The sequence below is a fragment of the Trachinotus anak genome, unplaced genomic scaffold (assembly GCF_046630095.1).
Source record: "Trachinotus anak isolate AG129_WGS33_773 ecotype Australia unplaced genomic scaffold, CSIRO_AGI_Tana_v1 ptg000011l, whole genome shotgun sequence".
NCBI lineage: Eukaryota > Metazoa > Chordata > Actinopteri > Carangiformes > Carangidae > Trachinotus > Trachinotus anak.
In genome coordinates this window covers 8,957,874-8,977,983 of record NW_027273862.1, presented here as the reverse complement: position 1 = coordinate 8,977,983, position 20,110 = coordinate 8,957,874, and the positions used below count along the sequence as shown (strand labels likewise).

Here is a 20,110-nt window from a genome sequence, read left to right as displayed (position 1 = left end):
TTAACCATTTGTTGACACACCGGTGTCCGCCTCGCTGTCTGACTGTGCTGCTGTTTATACTGTATGATGCATGCATGTGTGGACACCCGAAATTACTTTTTAATATTTATACCACGGTGTTGTGTGATTTATCATATGTTCTCTTTTTTTCTTTGCATCACGTTGTTGTATTTTTAAGAGCATTGATTTGTGGTCTTTGGACCTCCTGTATGAAAAAATCCATATTTAAAAAAAAAAAAAGTACTTTTCGTTATACTGGTTGTCGTTTTGGATAAGTTAGGAGACACGCAGTCTGGAATCAATTTGGTCTAAAACATAGCACAGCTTAGGAAAATGATGAAAGTCATTTTCCTGCCGCATGAGTGAGCCGCAGGAAAATCAATTGGGAAAATGGTGGTGTCGTGTAAATAGGGGGAAAAAAGTAGGTAGACATTTTTCTCTTAAAACAAAAGAAGTGTAGTGATGCAGGCATTTTTACTGTAGTGTTCAGACAGTGGTTTAAATTGTTGTGATTTTTTTCTGTCTTGAGGCGTGTGTGAGAGAGAGGGGGGCTTTTATAGTTTGAGGGACAACGGGGGACACGGAGTGGTGAAGTCTCCTTTGTTTGGGCGGTGGAAGTAAACGTAACGCAGACCACATGACTAAAACCAGGAAGTGCATTGCCTGTCAACAATAAAAGGGTGAGTGTGCAGTTCTTTTAAAGAGTGTGCAGTTGTCGTGGCGTTTCTCAGTCAGACATTTATTTTAATGTTATCAAGTGTGTGCTGTTTAAACCAGTCACACTGTGCCGACAGTTCACGTTTAATTTAGCAAAGCGGCATGCTGCTTTAGCCAACGCTGCGCAGCTAACCGGGGTTGCTAACACAACCCCCCACAAAAAGATAAGAAATTAAGCAAATCATATCTAATGTCTCCAGTCCAGAGTCTAAAATAGTGAAATTATAATATGTTACTTTAACTGACGTCACATCAGTGACTGCTGTTAAACTCTAGCTTGTGTTATTATCGTCCGCGCCCCCATGTGAAGGCTGTGTTGTGTCTGTATGATGAACTACAGATGACTTCTTCAGACTGGCACCTGTGTTTGAAGCTGGTGGACCAGCCCAAATCCATCTTCCAATTCCCAGAGATGATGCCAGGGGATGTTCCGCCTGGAGGGTACAGGGTCGCCACTTTGAAACAACTTGTAGCAGCGCAGCTCCCTGACTCTATCCCAGACCCTGAACTAATAGGTTCGTTACAGCTGTGGCATTTGTACTTAATAAATTGGTTTGAATGAAATGGGTCCGTGTTCATGTGCTCCACTCGCAAAACATGATTCCACTGCTGTGCCATGCAGTCTGTTTGGTTAATAACAGCTGTGTGTTACTGTGTTGTCTATGTGTCATTGTTATTCATCCCTAAAATGTTGTTTTTGTGTTCATGTTGCATATCAGAGTTGGTCCACTGTGGGCGGAAACTTAAAGATGATCTTACACTGGATGCCTGTGGGATTCAACCTGGATCCACCTTACACGTCCTCAAAAAGACTTGGCCAGAGCCAGAGAGCAGACCAGGTCTGCGTTTGTGTGTTTGTTGTTTAAGCACTGAGGTTTGTGTTTAAGCTGTACTGTTAGTGAAACTGAAAGACTGAACCTGAACATGTGTGTGTGTGTGTGTTTCTTCCTAAGAGCCTGTAAATAGAGCAACTGCAGCTCGAGAGTTCAGGGTGTTTCATGCTGCTCTTCACTCTCTCAACTCTGCTTACAGAGACTCGGTGAGTAGAAGACACTCACAGTGTCAAACATAGCTGTGCCCATAGTGACAGCCTGTGCAAAATATTCTTCTTCCAAAGCTCCAAAGAGTGTAAATTATGATGCATTTGATCTCTAGAGACCTGCTTAGTTTATTTTAGTCAATCTTAAGGAGCACAATGTTTGGTTCACCATCCACTGCTCATGTGATTTCTCTCCCTATGCCAAAATTTGTGGATTCTCTTTAGCACAAAATCTCAACCCTCTGTGACACTGGAACTGAAGGATTGTCTCGATTTATCATCTCGTATCCAGAAGCATCTTCATTCGCCTGGCAATATATAAATCCTGTTGAAAAACGTATAATCATATTTCACTTCTCAGATTCATTTGAAAACATTTGCTGTTACGCAGCACATCCTTTGCACACTTGCACCTGGTCATTAAGCTAGACAAGAGGATAGGTGGGGATGTGAAGTTCATCTTGTGCTCAATCTAAATCTTGTCCAAGTTCTTTGGTACAGGCATTAAACTGCATCCAACAGTGTTTGGGAACTTTCTCATGCCTTACACACAGAAAAACATTAATTTGGTTGTCCTTCACTGCAGAATGCAGGAATGTGCTGCCCCTGTGTTCACACCTGTTTAATTCTGATTGGATCACACTAGCTGCATTTCAGTGTGAACAGGACCCGGGGCAGCTAGGAGCTGGTCAAAGATTATCCTCAAGAGGAACAGGTTTAGCTATTAAAAGATGGCAGCTTTCCATGGCATACTGCAAACCACCAGACACAAACAGTTTTAGAGTGTCAACATATTGGCTTGAGTGATACAAGGATAGCTCAGACAGGAACAGGCATATTTTTCTTAAAGAAACTAGTTTTTGCTACACACTGGTATGGATACAGCTTAATGGATATTGGCACAGATAACTGAGTCTGTTGATGGAGATAACAGCAGCAGATGGGGTCATCTGACAAACATTTTACATCACAGCACAGCTGCAGTGTACTCCAGTCATGGAATTGTTTTATTCAGGAAATGATGGAGCAATAGTACTGAAATCTGACAGGAGAACCAACCATGGGAATACACTCTAGAATACAGGTTAAAGTGTTGTTTGAGAGCTGTACTATGATTGTGTATGAATGTTTTTTGCTGAAGTTGTTCAGTTTGTTACTTCTCATTTCTATCTGACAAGCTTTTGGCTCACTGGTTCTCTCCATCCACAAGATCTGCAGCCTAACATAAAGCGTCAGTATGACTAGTGGGAAACTAATTCCACCCGACATTGAGATTTCCAAAAGAAATACAGACTATTGTCTATGGATAAATAAGTACTCATTTACATAAGAATGTGGGTTATTCTCCACAGTTTACCTACACACAATCCATATAATACATAATACATACAGTAGTTTATATTGAATATATGAATGATACTATCATTGTGACTTTCTGCTGCTGCTGCTACATTTACAAATGGCACTTACTGTCTTCTCCTGACACACAGGTATATAAAATGCTTACAAATAAAGAGTCTCTGGATCAGATCATTGTAGCAACACCAGGGCTCAGGTCAGATCCAGTTGCCCTAGGTAAGACCTGCTCGGTTTTATAAACATCATCATGCCATCACATTGTACCATGCAAATATACAAGTTGTAACATTTGCCTTTAATCTGTTCAGGTGTGCTCCAAGACAAAGACCTCTTTGTGCAGTTCACAGACCCTAACATGCTGGATGTGTAAGTGTGGCTTGTCAGAGCTTGTTATCATCTCTGATGTGACACATAAAAAGTGAGAACAGGCACACAAGTGGAAGGTGATTTAAATTCACTCTACTTTTTCTGTCTGTTTAATAGATTAATCAGTACACACCCAGCCCTTGTCAACGCCATCATTCTGGTGCTGCACTCTGTGGCAGGCAGTATGCCTGCTCAGTCCAGTGCCAGCTCCTCTCGCAACGTCTCTGCCAGTTCCTACAGTGATATGCCTGGTAAGTCAATCACTAATAGTAATAAGGAGCTACTGCTGAAATACTGGAACTGAATAGTTTAATGCTTTGATAAAATTCAACAGACCTCTACTGGCCTTTTAAAATAGATCTTATATATGCACTTTGAACGTAAAAATAGTTATCTTGTATGCTGTAAGTTGTTTCGCCTACATTATTGTTTACTTCTTGTTTGTGTGTTTCATTTTCATGAATTAGTTTTTGTTGTTGTCATTAAAAATGTCGAATTCATTATTTTTATCTTGGAAGGTGGCTTCATGTTTGAGGGCATGTCTGACGACGAGGAAGATTTCCAGTCTGTGAGTCAACTTGGTTGATGCTCAACATCGGATATCATGTTCAGCAGCACCGATAGAGCTGAGGGTCTTAATATATTCTTGTGTGTCTAAATGTATGTAACAGGGGAGCCCAGCAGGACCCTCTAGCAGAGCAGGGGGCTCAGCAGGTATACGACCAGTGTCTCTGAGCCACAGTGGAGCGACAGGCCCTCGACCAATAACACAGAGTGAACTGGCAACAGCTTTGGCTCTTGCTAGCACTCCTGACAGCAGTGCAGTCACTCCCACAACAACAAGCCAGGTGAGATTTCTTTACATTTTGAAGAAGATATACAGACCCATTATATTGATTTAAACCGCTGAAGTGATGACAATACATTTATTTTTCAGAAATACGATCTCTGCAAAAAAACCTGGCTACCTGCCTGCAGATGAATACATTTATCTTCTTTTTTCTTTACTGTCATTCTGTCTTTGATTAGGCGGACCCCTCCAGTGGTGTCGCTCCCATGCCAGCAGGGACCCCAGTCAGTAACGATCTCTTCAGCCAGGCTCTGCAGCAAGCTCTGCAAGCCACCAACATGTCTGCTCTACAGGTGAGACTATAAACTGGCCAACTTCTCCCCATGTTCAGTTCATGGAGGAATTGTGCTTACAAATACAGTGGCAAGATAATGTCATTGAACCCTTTGGAGTTATCTCAATTTATGTATAAATGTGTCCTAAAACACGGTCACATCTTCATCCAAGTTACAATTATGAACAAACACAATCTATTTTAACTAATAACACACAAATCATTTTATTGTTCTTGTCCATATTGAAAACATTTTAAACATTCACAGTGTTGGCAGGATATAGTATGTGAACCCCTCAGCTAATGGCATTAACAAAGCTACTAAAGGCTAATTGGCCAGGAGTTATCCTCCTGGAGTCCAGTCAGTGAAACAAGATTATAGGAGTGGATTAGACCTACTGTGGCTTAAAGATACCAGCAATTATTGGTAATAAAAGTTGAAAACTGACACTTAAAAATGTACTGTATCTTAAGATTTTTTTTTTAATGTCCATATCCTCATTGCAAAGTTGAACTAATCCGAGGTGTATTCTTTGTATTCTTTGTGTCTTTGTTTTGCCAGGGCCGCTGGCAGTCCCAGATGCAGCAGCTCCGGGACATGGGCATCCAGGATGAGGAGCTGATGCTGAGGGCGCTGCAGGCCACAGACGGTGACATCCAGGCTGCCCTCGAGCTCATATTTGCTGGAGGCCCAGGACTCTGAGCTCATACCCCATGGACAGAGGCTTTTATAGAGGAGAGAGCGGGAGAAAGCCTGTAACTGCTGCTGCCTCTAAATGATAAATTATGGCTTTAGACATACAATATGTACATTTTTTTATTATTACCCTATTTACCTTTCAATACAATACAATACATACATTACCTTTTCAACGGAGCTCCACAAAGGTTGTGTGAGCTTTTTCTTATGGATGCGTCGAGACTTGTAATAAATTCAATCATGCTAATCCCACCGATCATCAGCCAGTCTGCCTGTTATGTAACTGGTGACACATACTATAAATGTATTAAATTGCTGTAGGCAGTCTAAATTATCCACAGCATTTAAATTGACCTCCTGTATTTCCACTCTTTGAACACTAGATGGCAATGCAGTTATATATTTCTATCCAGATATGACTGACTATGACAGGTTTTCCTAGCACACATTGCTTTTTCTACCCTTTAATTAAAATACTGTTCTTGATGCTCTCTGTTGAACAGTGTTTCATAAAGGCTTGCTTTAATTGTAGTTCAGTGATTTAATTTTTCAAAGAGGACAATCTGCTCAGACAGTCAGTAACATTGACATGAAAGTTGCACAGATAAATTGATAGGTTTATTAACAATCTCTGAGATGCTGCTGTGCTTGTCGAAGCACTGCTACCATTAGCTGAGCACCCCCCCACCCCCACCCCCCCAGCCTTATTACAGACGGTAGCATTTGCTTTGTCTCGTTGTCTCCCATCAGGGTATTTTAGGGGAGGACATATTGCGTGCCCCCCTCTGCTACCTACCATTCTCCATCTACAGTAATTGCCCTGCTTAGTTTTATTGCTGCATCTGTGAATGTGACAGCTCAATCAGTGGATTGCCCTTTCATGAGCACAGCACCCAAACAGCGCTTTGTGTCCGTCTGTCCCCATTACCATTTTATATGCATGCACACCTGCGGGCAATTTCCACCTCCAACTGCCTCTTAGTGTATTTTAAAAAGAAAGAATTTCCAGCATGCTGAAGGAAACAGTGTCATAGCTTCAACAAAACAATAGTGAATAAAAGTCTCATTGTCTTTCTAGCAAATTTAGGAGACTGTTGTTCCTGAAAAATAGCTGAAGTTTAAACTAAGTAGGGATAATGGGGAAAAGTTTTACAGTGATTTCAGATCTAGACGTGTTTTTTTTTTTGGTTTCTCACTGAAATCAGATGTTGCAGCGCATACATTTTCGTATATCATGTCTACTGACAATTTTTGCTGCATAGACTACTATCTCAAGCCTCTTAACAGCAGCTCTCAGGATATTCCAAACAATTTACTGTGGCAAATCACCATGTGAAGTTGTCATGGAGACACTCAATGGTGTGTGAAATGGCGTCACACATATGGTACAGAAAAGAATATGTTTATGTCCCTACTGTTGTCAACTGTGAACACACTTCAAAGTAGTATTGACTCTATGTAGTCTCTCGGGGGCCTCGCCTCATATTAAATCCTCTCTCAAAAGAGAGCTGAAATTACAGTGCGGTATATGAGCTGATAAGTATTTGCACCTGTCAACTCTTACATCACCTCTATAATATATAATACCTGGCTATTCCAAGAACATCTAAACAGTATATTCATCCTTTTAAAATTACACAAATAAAGGTGTTCAACGTGAAATACCTTTTGAAAATCCAACACATGACTCCTTAGGTTTTTTTTTTGTTTGTTCTATGTTTCATATTGGGGGCACTCACCAACTTTGAAGATTTCAGAGGCAGCAGAAACAATGGAACATGAGCAGTTTCCTATCTACAGCACTACCTTATTTTTGAGATCAATATAGTCCCTCTTCTCTAGGCAAATACCACAGGGTGCCACACTTCAGCCCATGGTCTTTGAAGTTTTGAGTAGTTTGTTAAAATCTCTGTGTATTCATTTTTTTTTTTTTTAAAGTTATCACAATGACACAATGGTTGATGCACATTTGTGAAGAGCCGCCTCTGAGCAAGAAGAGGAAACGACATAAACAACTAGAAAGTTGCTTCCTAATGAATCAAGCCTGGAGCTTTGAAGCTGGCACTAACCTGTCCAATTACTCCCACAGTGACCTGGGATTCAGGTAATGAGCAAGGTTCTGCACCATGTCATTACAGGCAATATGCTAAACCAATCGAAATCATCAATGCCAGATCTTTTGAAATGGTGTAAAAGCTCCTCTAATCAAGCCTTTACAGACAAGCAGAACAATACCAATGCTATTTCTCTCCAGTTAAAATCCTCTGACATGCCAGAGGAGGAGGGAAGGATTGGGTTGGTATAATGTGCTCCATCTGCTATTGTCTTTGTGAAAAGAAGCACTTCACATGTTATTAACATAAGGCCTGTTACCTGAGATTGTTTTGTGCCTGGTGTGACTGAGCGGAATATGAAATGAGCTTCTGATGGACACGAGGCCATTTTATACCCTTGTGGCCCATTCATTGCTTTCAAGCCATGCATTTTATTCTTCCCCTTCTTTTTCAGCACTCTTTTTTGTCCACAAAAGCTTCTTTGATGCATTTCATCCCAGGTGCTTTAACCCTTGATGGAGTTTCTCTGGGGGAGAACAGAGCTGCTGTGGAGGGAGAGGCAGAGATCATGCATAAACCACTGTGGGGAGTCGGAATGGAAACTTAAAATAGCAACTTCACTTGTTTGAAATTGAAGTCAGGTGCGATAAAGACAACCAGCTACTAAATCTAAAATGACACAAGCCAGTGCTCTTCTTGAACAATGTTGTATTAATTCTCTTTTTTTGTATTTTTGTGGAGAGGTTGCATGATTTGATTAAATATTTTTGCACGGGCATTTTAAACAAAATGGCTCAAAAAATGGTGCAGTAACATTTGGTTTTACACTTCGCCATATAAATGTGTGAGCTTATGCACACATGCAATATATGGGCTTGTTATGGGCCTGTAGCTGCCAACAGCAAAGACAAAGGTCTTCACTGTCTGGCTCAGAGCTTGAGGTGTGTGTATTACGGGTGCTGGCTGTTATCAAACAGCTCGAGAGGTTGTGAATGTTCAGTGTTTCCCTTTTATCATCCTCCCACCTGTGCCCTTCCTCAATGCTTGTCAGTTGTTTGTTGGCAAAAAAAAAATCTGCTCCATAAAAACTGTTTTAGCCGTCACAATGCAACAGTTCTGAGAGCGATATTAGGGGAAGGGATTATGAAGTTCACTGTTAAAATTGCATTCGACAGTACTGAACGCTGGACTCTGAGCAGTTTTTATGCACATGTAGCCGCAACACCCCAGGGAGAGTGAGAGCTTGTAAGTATCACAGTGATGTGTCTGGCTGAACAGTAGCTGAAGTCACGGTGGAAAATACAGTGCAAAATTGTACTGACTGTGGTTTTATACCATGTAAAACATTACAAAAGAGAAAAAAACAAACAAAAAAACAAAGCTGTTACAAGCATCAATAAAACAGGTTGTCTGTATTTGTCTGTTTCTACAGAGCTGTGTAATTAGAGACTAATTATTTGGAAAATAGAGACTGTATTCTGGTGGCACACTTGCAGTTAATGAATTGAAAATTTAAACTTACAAACTTACAATTCCATGATTATGGAGAATTAAGTCTTCAGTAACATATGAATATTAAATGGGCATTTTTATTAAAGATATAGAGTTCTTCCAGGAAACATAAGATTGCTACCACTGTTCATTACTTGAGGCAAAAACTTTCTTCAAATGCCAAGAATCATATATGATTTACACTTAATTAAACTCCCAGCATGGACAAAAATAGCTCACATGTGTACAATGCTGCTGTAAACCACTTAATTATCAAAAAGAGCCAGAGGTGTGATTACTGGAAGCAAGAAACCTAACTGTAGAAAATATGAACAAGTAAGCTTCAGACAGACACATCGCACAAATGTTGCTGGCATGAACAACTGAGTGAAAAAAAAATATATTACAGGACTGTGCTACAAAGTGGATCAATAGAGAACAAGTGCTGCAGCACTGGCTTGATAATAGCTCCAGCATTCTGTCCTTGACTCAAACAATAGTCGCTCTTCACTGTTTATTGAAGGGCTTCACCATGGTAACCGGCAATGGTGAAGATACAGGAAGGGGCTTTGCTCATAATAAATAAATATGTGTTTGCTTTGTTGTGGTGTGTCATTATGAAACAACAGGAAAAAGATGATCAAAATATCAGGTTGCATAATTAACTCATAAACCCAATTTTATTTATTTTGAACCTTGATGCCTCTATGTCCCCTTACAATACATTCAGTATATACATTTGGCCATGAGGGACTGTACAGAGATATGTTATAGTAGTGCATACATATGTGGCACGAAAATGTACACAAAGGAAACTCATACATGCCACTTTACCACAGTAAAGTCATACACAAGATACACACAGGGCAAGTCAGTGGCTGATGGCTGCTTACACCAGTACACAAATGCACTCACACACACCCACACAAACACTGTTTCATGCATGCACATTTGTGTGTACACACGCACTTTAAGACACTTCTGAGGGAGGAGAAGGGCTCTTTCAGGTTCTCATAACAGAAATATACGAATTTGAAGCGTGTGTCTGCTGATTGCAGCAAATCCCTAACCCCTGTCCTCACACACTCTGCTCCGGCTCGCCCTCATACCTCCCCTTCATCTCCCCCCGATTTCCCTTTCTCTTTCAAAGCTAAGGCCTCTCTCTCTCTCTCTCTTTCTAGGCAGTGTGGCCATCATACACAGGCTCTTTCCTACAGTAGAGAAATACTCATGAGCAGCAGTAACTAAATATAGAGCCTCTACTGTTTGATCTCTTAAACAGGGAACATTTAGAACATAAAGGATACAACACACGTATAGTTTATTTTAACTTTGCATTTCTTCTTAGGATATCTTCTTTCAAGCAAATACATAGGTCCACTGCAACAACATACTATTCCCTACTAAAGCTGTAGAGGTTGCCTCATCACATGAACAGACACCCTCATATGACATACTGTACTCATCTGATGACAGCCATGTCTGTCTGCTCACTTACTGCACCGACACAATAAACGTCTGTATACATACCACTTTCTGCAAGCCACCTTTACTAATCTGCTGATTATATTTCTTCCCTGTGGACATTTTGTACCATCACATGTTAACATTTGGTGGAGGCACACACTCACACAATCATCTTCCCTTCAATGACTGCAGTTTAAAGTTGCATAGCGCACAGCAGAGATATAGTCAAAGCCAAAATTGATTTGACTTTGTATATACAGTGGTGATGCTTGCTAAAGTCAGCTTCTAAATCCTAATGTCAGTCTTTTCAGCCACCAAAATTTCTAATTTTACTTGGATTTGCTTATTAAACCAACAACTGAACAGATTTTGCAACTCATAACATGAACAAAGGTTTTCTCTGAACACAAAGTTTGACCACGCAAGCATTAGGCACTCTCATTAGAGTCAAGTCTATGCATTCTTCCTGTGACTGGTCAGCAATATTACATGCTGTGGCCTGAAATATTACTGGATCTGTTAGAATAAACTGCAGAGAGCAGGCCACAAGGCAGACATTTCATTCATGAGAGATGCTAAAATCAAATGTGGTTGATGAGTGAATGCAAGAAGAAAAAGAAAATTAGTGAGTCCTCTGGCTGAATTCTAAGTTCTTAAGTTCAAAGGGGGAAAAAGGTGCTGACAACCAAAGAGATTCAAGCAATAACTGTCAGCAGTTTGTACCAGCAGGGTTAAAAACACACTGGGACTCAGAAAACCTGTGCACACATTCCTATTTGCGTACAAACGCCGTGCACATGAACGTGTTGGACACCTGCATACTCACTCACATTCACGCATGTATGCACATCTGGTAGTAAAGGGTAGATGATAGATTTTACTGCTAAGCGGAAGTAGGTTGAAGGTAGGTGTTTATCAGGTTCAAACAGGCTGCGCTGTGATTGGTCCAAATAGAATATGCCATCATCTCTCATGTGAGGCTTGACAATCCCGTTGGTCAGGAGATGCCGTGACTCGTGTCCCCGAGTCAGGCCACTGAGGCAAACGTGCATTTAGCAGAACTTGAAGCAACAAAAAAATGCAAAGCACCACAGTAAAAGAGGCTGGAGTAGTCCCAAAAAACACGATCATATCGGCACAGGACAATGAGGGCGAGGGAGGGGCCGACAGGCCATCACAAAGGAGTAACACATCAGTAATAATTACCCCAGAATAAATTACAGTCACAGAACAATCGTTAAAAGCAGAATTGGAAACCAGCTGATCTTGCGGACTGATTTGATCCATGCATTATAAGGCATTAACCAAACATTTGTTACTGACATCACACAGTATCATATTAGTGACTATACATACAATTGCTGATCTGGAAAATCTGTTTTGTTTTTTGTTTTTTTGTTTGTTTGTTTTTTTTTTTATGAAAATGTTTTCATAAAAAAAAAAAAAAAAAAAAAAAACCTGGATTAACTGTATTAAAAAAACATATTCCTAAAACCAATGATGCAATTTTAAGGGAATTGGGAATGTCGAAGGGAGGGCAGAATCGATGTCTGCAATCCCATTGTACCTATTGATCTGCAGATGGGCGAACGAAATTGATTTTCTGAGGTAGACAATGCAGGCATATTTCATTCTCCCGATGCAAAGCCATACTAAGCAGGGGTAGCGGGGGTAATTTGGTCCATTTGGACAGGCTCTGGTCTCTAGCCTCAGCCAATTGTACTGTGTCACATGGGATGACCCATCCATCATGCTCCTCCTGCGTGTCTCACTACTATGGTACTTACACTGTCATTGGCGTGATACACCCACTCGGTGATGGATAGCAGTCAGCATGCCCTATGACAAGATAGAGAGATCAGTCTGCACAGCTCACAGGCCTGTTGTCTCCACGTAGGGGACACACTATTCATACAAGGCCAGTTTATTCAATATCCTGGCCACTGTATGGGGCCCATGTGGACAATATCCTTTAACATGCCTCATAAAAGTTGCTTCCCTTACACGGCTCTTACAATCTTCAAGTCCCTTTACAAACAATTACAGTATCAGTAGAGCCTAACCAAACAAGAATATCAGACAAACTTGTTCATACACAATTGTCATAATGTGCACTCTTAGGTAAAAGGTACAAGTTATGATAAAAGGTACACCCCAGTGACAAATGTTTCTATGTTGTACCTTTCTTTTTCTTTGAGTGTTAAGTGCTGGGGGAAGTCAGCTCAAGAGTATATGAAATTATGTTCATCAGATAGTCAGTCTGTGATGTAATGAAGTGGGTGACTGTCATAAATAAAATAAAATAAAAATAAAATAAAATAAAATAACATAAAATAATAAAGACTTCTGCAAACATTGAGTCTGTAAGTATGAGATACTATGCAGTAGGCCTTCAAAACAGGTCTGGATTCTGTTGGCAAGTGAGGTGAGTCGGGATCAGCAGTTTTTGGATGCAACTATTTGTCTTCCCATGAGCCGACATGGCTCTGTCCAGAGGGACAGGAAGACTGGAGCCACAGGGTGGTCCAGTGAGTACTGCAGGGGCCGATGCCTGCAGGTGATCCACAGCACTATAGTGTCCTGATGGCCACAGGGTAGAGCAGGGACATGTGTTCGGCACCCTTGATGGGCAGTTTGCGGCTGGAGTAGAAATGGATGATCTCAGGCACGCTGTCAAAAGGGCAGCTGTTCTGGCCCAGGATGTACTTGTTCTCCTTAGTCCGCGACAGCTTCATGTGCATGAAGCCCTGGCTGCTCCTAGAGACAGGGGAAGACAGAAGACGGTACTGTTAGATGTCACAAAGTGAAGTCTCTGGGCCAAGCAGGACCATGTGGGTGCAACAAGCAGAAGAAACACGAGTGAACACGTGCAGTGAGCCACACAAGGTGGGAGCAAACTTGAAACTGTTAAATTTTGAACTGATGGTGGTGTAACAGAAAGTAAGTGGATCACTAAAGTCAAGAGGACACATCACATGGGAACCATGAATATCTCTACAAAAATACAAAATTGTGTCAGAACATAGTCTCGTAGATGTTCAGATATTTCACTGAACAAGTGAAAAATTTGACCTGTAGATGGCCCTACGAAATGTGAGGGGATCACCAAAGTTATTAGGATTCACCCTCTGAAAACTAGGGATATCTGTGCAATCCATCCAACAGTTGTTGAGATATTTCAGTCTGGAATAAAGTGGTGGATTGACAGACAGACTGACCACACCATCCCTAGAGCCACACCATTACCGTGGCTAAAAAAATAACATACAAGGAGAAAAGGATGTAAAACTGGACCTAAATATATAGAAAACTCAACAGACAACCCCCTCTGTGACAGCCCATTCTTCATTTACTCCTGCAGTAGTTGCTCCCTACAGTACGTGACAATGTTCTGAAAGCTGGATTACCTCTGATAACTTTAGAGCTGTCTGGGGAGCAGGCTAAAAGGCAGGTTGCTTAAGGGTCTGAGTTTAACATCCAGAACATAAGGATGTTGCTAATGAACCCCCAGGATGAATCACTTAAGCTACAGAAATAAGTGAACAGCAAATTAAAAGCTCCCGGTGTGTTTCCAGGGGCCTTCGATCAATACATTTTATACCCTGCCAGTAATCTTACGCCTTACAATTGAAAATTACTTTTTTTGTGGGGTGAGGGGGGGGTTGCTGTTAAGCGATGCAACAGTAAGCTTTACCAAGGGGCTGATACAAAAATAATGATCCCCACACCCTACAATAAATATACTATTTTGATTGTTTCTATTTACAAAATACATTAGCATAATAGCTTTTTTAATCAGCAGCTAATGCTTCCAGTTATGATTGCTGTAGGCTCAGATACTATGCACTCACTTGCTACAAGTGGACATTATGTCCTGTCATTAACATAATGTGCATCAGCTCCCTAAACTCCAACCTATTCTACTTTGTTTTTTTTCCTCTAATCTGAAAAGTAACTCTTACTGCTGAAATGAAAAAAAACCCCAAGAATGACCAATTCTCACTAAACCTTTCTGTGAAAAGCAGCAAAACACCATTAGGTAAGCATGACAGCTGTGACTTATGAGGCCAGTTATCTGGACTTTGCATTTCGCTTGTATCAAAAGGACTGTGCAGGTGCAGGGTAAGTGTGCACAAGGTGTTAGTGGAGATATTTATCAGGTTGTGGGAAAATTATTCTGACAGTCACACAGATAAGAGGACATTTTTGTTTTGATAAGATGGGGTGGTCAAGAGTGTTGATGAGGTTTACAACCTTTATCACATGCCATTTATATTTGTTCATATTATTTTATTATTATATGAGTTCACGAATAGTCGGGCAGACAAACAAAGCAACTACTGTTTTTCAGGTCACTGAGTATATTCTCACTGTAAATATATGTGCATATTTGTGGATGTGCCCATTATCTATGATGAACAGGAGCAAGAACTGGGCTTTAGGCACCTTAAATGTGAGGCAAGTCCATACTTTACTTATCTCGTAATTGCATGTGTAAAGCCTGCGGATGTTTTCTCTCCCTGATGCACAGAGAGAAACACTTGTAGAAAAAAAAAAAAAAAAGCAAAGAATGTACAGGGTTCAATTTCAGGTCATCCATCAAGTGTAAGAACACATTTAAATCAGTACATGGAGATAGTTTCCTGTGAGATTATGCTTTATCTCAATAGATGTGTCCAGTCCCTCTTTTAAGATTACTGTGATTCGAATTATTATTATTACAGAGAGACTATGAGGTTGTGGAACCCTATGTTCTGTATGATGATGGAGAATATTTCTGATATTTCAAACACTTCACTGCTAATATATATTTTTTTCAAAGGCGGGCGGGGCTAAAAAGCTGCAGGCTGAAGTAAACACAACTATCAGACTTCTCCATTACTGAGCCTCTGGCCTCGATATTTGAGCATGACATTAACAAGTTCATCATGATTTGAGGAGAGCAGGACAAATTTCCCTTGCCACAGGTCTCCACAATTCTACCATTCTGCAAGTGGTGCCAGGAGAGCTCATTTAAAAAAAAAAATCCTTGCTGCTAAGTGCGTTTGATGAATCTTCATGCAGAGCGCTGGGAGACAGGTGTCAGGTTACACAGAGCCACACTTAAAAAGGCAAACACATCAATAGCATCATTTTTAGATCCCCAACTGATTTTCCAGTCGGTGTTCGGGGGTGGCTTATCACGTTACAGTCCTGCAGAGACAGAAACCAGGACAACAGAGCAATACAGCACGGCTGCTGATAAAAATGAATATGGGGCTATTTTTGAGAAGACAGGCCTTTGTGGTGTTATCAAATCCCTGTGTTTGTGGGCTTCTATTGTCTAATCAGGATTAATCTCACTGGGGAGGTCTGCTGTCCTGTTTATTGAGGTCTATGACTTTGATTTGAACCCTGTGGACCTCAAAACAGGAACAGCCCGACAGCAATCACCGCTTATCTCCACCTGCGACATATTGGATTGCTCCATGAATGATGTTCTTCTCAGTGTTATGAATCTATTGCACCAGAAAAAAAGGCAAAGTCATCTGCCAAAAGATAATGATCCTTGGCAGAAGCGATGACCTTTTTAAGCATTAGTGGGCATCAGATATCCTGCGTGCCCATTATTTCATATGAGCACAAAGTGGATGAGCCTATCCTGGATGATCATTACCATTCTGTAAGACACAATTGATGAAAAACTGATATAGTTGGTGGTGTGATGCAGGCTAAGAAGTTTAAGAAACAAAATCTGTCACCTAGGCTCAGTCTGGTTGATTTATCTCATCTGTGCCACATGAAGGAAATCTGATCCTTTATGTTTAACCAAAATAAAAACACCATAAAAGAGCATCTTTGGAAGAGGAGTATGATTTCAGATGCAAAGACTTTTTGGTTGTTATTTCAATTGCCTATTTAGTTTGACTTAATCTGTGCTCTGGCATCAAACTGTTTCTGTTGGATAGATTTTCTTCTTTCACTGACAATGTCTCTCCTCAGCCAGTGGAAACGCGCTGTGCAGGGCTCTCTCATGAGGTGAGGACACTGTGCTCTGAGAGACTTGTGAAGGCTTTAATATGTTTCAAACATCTAAAAGGTTTCTCTACACAGAAAGAAAACAAAGAGAGATAAGGATGGGCGGAAGGATAGAGGGTGAGGGGGTGAGGGGCAGGTGAACAGAAAGAAGGGGTTAGGAGGGCACAACAGACAGAAAATGCTTTCTGTCAGGCCAGAGTCTCCCTGAAGCTGGGGGTCCCAGCAACGTCTGTCTTTATCAATAATGCAATACACATAGGTGCCACCTCATGGCCTTATACATTTTTCAGCAACCTCAGACATGGAGCATCTTCACCTTGGGTTTCCACTCATTTTCAGTGGCAGCACGGGAGACATGCGAACAGTGTGAACTCAGAATCACCTCTGCCTGCGAGTGTGGCGGCACCTGTCACTCCCAACAATCAGGCCGCTGATTGTTTTCTAGGCTCACGCCAAAGGCCTGAAACGTGAGGTTCTGTGACACCCATGAGCTGATTCACACAAATATATACATCACACATGTCTATACACACACACACACACGGAGGCAGAGACCTTCAGGAAAATGTTCTACGCCAATGACTTGTCCATGTTTATAGGCATTTGAATCATTTGTATTTGAATAGCATAGCAAATAGCGTAATTTGTCACTTCTTGAACTTAAAAATTAATGTAATATTATGAAATTGAAAATTCATCTCTACATATTTACACATCAAATTCTAACAGTTCAAATTATGTTCTTGCAACTTAAATTTCAGATTACGGAGAGACACATTGGGTTATTGAGGAAGAGCAATCAAATGCAGATTCACAGAACTCCTTTTCATGTTTTTGAACAGTATGGCAGTGATCCTCCGAGCAGCCTGTGCCATGCAACCATGTTCTACTTTTTTGTTTTTCATTCATTTCATGTAATTACTTCCACCAAGGAGGTTATAATTTCACCCATTTTGAAAGAAAAAAAGAACAAAATTCCAATCTTTACTAATCCTCTGTGTTATTATTGCAAGAGTGAAACTGTGGTATGTAAAAATAATTGTGTAAATATAGGTTTAAATATAATTGAGCAAATTTAAGTTCAGTAACATGAAGGCCACTTAATAAATAAAACATAAATTCTGGAAAAAAAAAAAGTCAGCAACATGTTTTCACATTTTTATGTACAAACTTGTTTGTGTGTCACTTTTTCATCTTTGTTTTTCACTTTTTGTGACATCGCAGCAGCAGATTGACAACTGACACTGACATTCTCCAGCTCAAGGCAGGATGCCAGATCTTCACTCAGCACAAACAGACTTATAGATCTGCTCAGTTTACAGGTGACACACAATATTTCTTGGTATAGCAAGTGTGTTAAATACCACAACATGTTCTCACTTTTGGTTTGCGTCATATTTCTTCTGACCATTTGTGTTTATATTTTTTCAAATATCAGATATTTGAAATACTTTTTGAATACGTCCTGTGTAATGTAAAGCAAATTTAGAGAATATCTCTGAAAGTTCACTTTCCCACAGACAATATTACACAGAAGCAGCATGTCACTCCCATCCTGTATCATCACACACAGACAGCTTTGGGACTATCTGATGCACAGTTCTGTTTTGTACTTCATCACTATTTGTTTATTTACGTCTCTAGATCCCTGCAGCTCAGTCCTAAATTAGACAGACAAAAGATTCAAACAGATGCATTTACATATTGTAACCAAGATTTTTATAAACTGCAAGCAGAGTCTGTAAAGTAAGATGATCATTTAAGCTTGTGAATCTTAGAGACAGTTTCCAGGAGGATCCTGGCCTTAATGCTCAAAAACATGAGAACAAGTTCTGTGAATCTGCACTCGACCTTCCTCAACGACCGGATGTGTGTCTCAGTAATCAGAAAGGGAATAGCAAGAACTGAATTTGAATCATGAGAATTGAATTTGAAGTAAGAATAGAGGGTTCTGAGACTGAATTTTCAGAATAAAATTCTGTCTCAGAGCAAATGAATTCAATTTTATAAAATTGAATTCAGTTTCAGGTTTATTGGAATTCAGCTCCAAACCAACAGATTTCAAATTAGGCTATTCAGTTTTTAAGTACAATTATTCAATAATGCAAATTCAAATTACGTGATTCAAATGTAGTTATTTAGTTCACTTATTCAAGTAGAGCAAATTTAAATATAAATTATTCAAATTCAGTTTGTGCCCATACTTTTTTTTTCTCTTGCTGCTAGTGCCAGATATTCACCTCAAAAATACAGTAAACTGTGAGCAGTTTTACATTACATTATATTACAATACAGCTTAACTTGTGTACAAATGAACTCCATTAGCCTTGATGCCAAGATTTAAGAGCACCCCTGAATCCCATTCTGCTTTAGGCCCCAAAAACCTCTAGGCTGGAGTCAACTGCCTGGCAAATGGGGTAAGACTACCTTTGCTGGTTAAAAGTCCAGACCATCCTATGCTACAGGTCCCCAATGAGCCACAGAGATTAAACACCTCTACTGCACCGAAAGTAACACAGTCTTCTCAGCATGACTTTTTTACTCTTCTTCCACTTCTCAGTGTGAAATAGCTATTACGGGTGCCACAGAAAGCATTTCACGACTTGCTTTTAGTTTATCCAAACCATAGCCTTTAAGCCAGAGAGTATGTGGCAAGAAGATGGTAAAGATGAAATAAAGCTTCCCTCCAATTGAGTTGCCCATTTGCAAAACACTTTATTGAATTCCCCTATTATCTGCTCTAATAGTGCAGGTCATTATCGAGGGTCAGATGGACATTCATGGGATGTATATTAGTGTAAAAACATGAATGTTAGTGAGGCCATTACTGAAGCGGAAGGTTTAAACATTATTAGCATTCTGCACTTTTCCAAGGCCTCCTCGTCTTCCTTTCAAAAAAAAAACAAAAAAAAACTTAATTCATCCAATTTATCCAGCAATCAGCAATTTCATTTGAGTAGCTCTTTTCACCAAATAAGAGATTCACCATAAAGAGATGAACTGATTCATTTTCTCTAACTTTCTCTAACTAACCCTAAACAAATATATATCTTAATAGGTTTGTGCTCCAGAATTGAATTGGCGCTTATTAGAGACACAGCATTATAATTCCCTATATCAACATCTGAAGATAAAGGTCTGGTCCACTTGAGTCTTACCTCTTACATGTCTGTTTCATAGTTTATGACTTCATGATGAATAATCCAGATTGGTTACAACAGCTGGTTCTGTGTGGATGGATATTTTGCTGTTTTTGTGTGGTTTTGAAATATATGTTCTGGACATCTTACAGCTACAGTATTGTATTGTCTATATAAGATGATCAAAAGCTGTCAGGTCAAATAGTTTGAAATAAAAAGGTTGTGTATGCACTGTTACCATATCTGTTTTATTTTCTTACTTTTTAGTCATGTTTTCAGTTCCCAGTTCTTTTATATTTGTTTACATTCAATACATCCATGTGGTATATACAGATAATTTCTTATCTGTTTCCTGCTTGAATGTCATACCCCTGGTTGACATACCCTTGATCTGTGCGTATGTGTTTGGTGACATAGACAGTGTGTGTTTTGGAATGTTGATGTTTGAGGTGTTTAGAACTCAACCAGTCAGACAAGGTTTTTTATTTGACATTAGTCATAGCCAGAAGCTGTTCAGGTCGCCAGCAGCTAGTAAGTCATGTTTTGAGTCAGTCAGTAAGGCAGAAGAAGAGGCAGCTGCACAAGCATAATGATCAGTCACTGAGACGGGAAGTTAGATGGGCAGTCAGCTACAG

The 20,110-nt window shown here is 40.1% G+C and overlaps 2 protein-coding genes across 5 annotated transcripts in view; one reads left to right on the top strand and one right to left on the bottom strand.

Annotated features, from left to right (window-relative positions):
- The first annotated feature begins 529 nt into the window (after nt 1-529).
- On the top strand, nt 530-5,791 carry ubl7b (ubiquitin-like 7b (bone marrow stromal cell-derived)). The gene is made up of 11 exons (XM_071488662.1): nt 530-680; nt 1,058-1,232; nt 1,437-1,556; nt 1,671-1,756; nt 3,247-3,331; nt 3,424-3,481; nt 3,599-3,732; nt 4,000-4,049; nt 4,153-4,329; nt 4,511-4,624; nt 5,168-5,791. The coding sequence occupies exons 2-11, from the start codon at nt 1,058-1,060 to the stop codon at nt 5,306-5,308; spliced, it is 1,140 nt and encodes a 379-aa protein (XP_071344763.1). The 5' UTR covers nt 530-680; the 3' UTR covers nt 5,309-5,791.
- Nucleotides 5,792-9,511: 3,720 nt separating this feature from the next.
- The window catches only part of LOC139627665 (SH2 domain-containing adapter protein F), a 97,258-nt gene continuing 86,659 nt past the window's right edge, over nt 9,512-20,110 (bottom strand). For all 4 annotated transcript variants that reach the window (XM_071488657.1, XM_071488658.1, XM_071488659.1 and 1 more), the window contains one exon: nt 9,512-13,074. In XM_071488657.1, the coding sequence (XP_071344758.1) occupies nt 12,888-13,074 (187 nt within the window). In that variant the 3' untranslated portion in view covers nt 9,512-12,887. The remainder of the gene's footprint in view (nt 13,075-20,110) is intronic.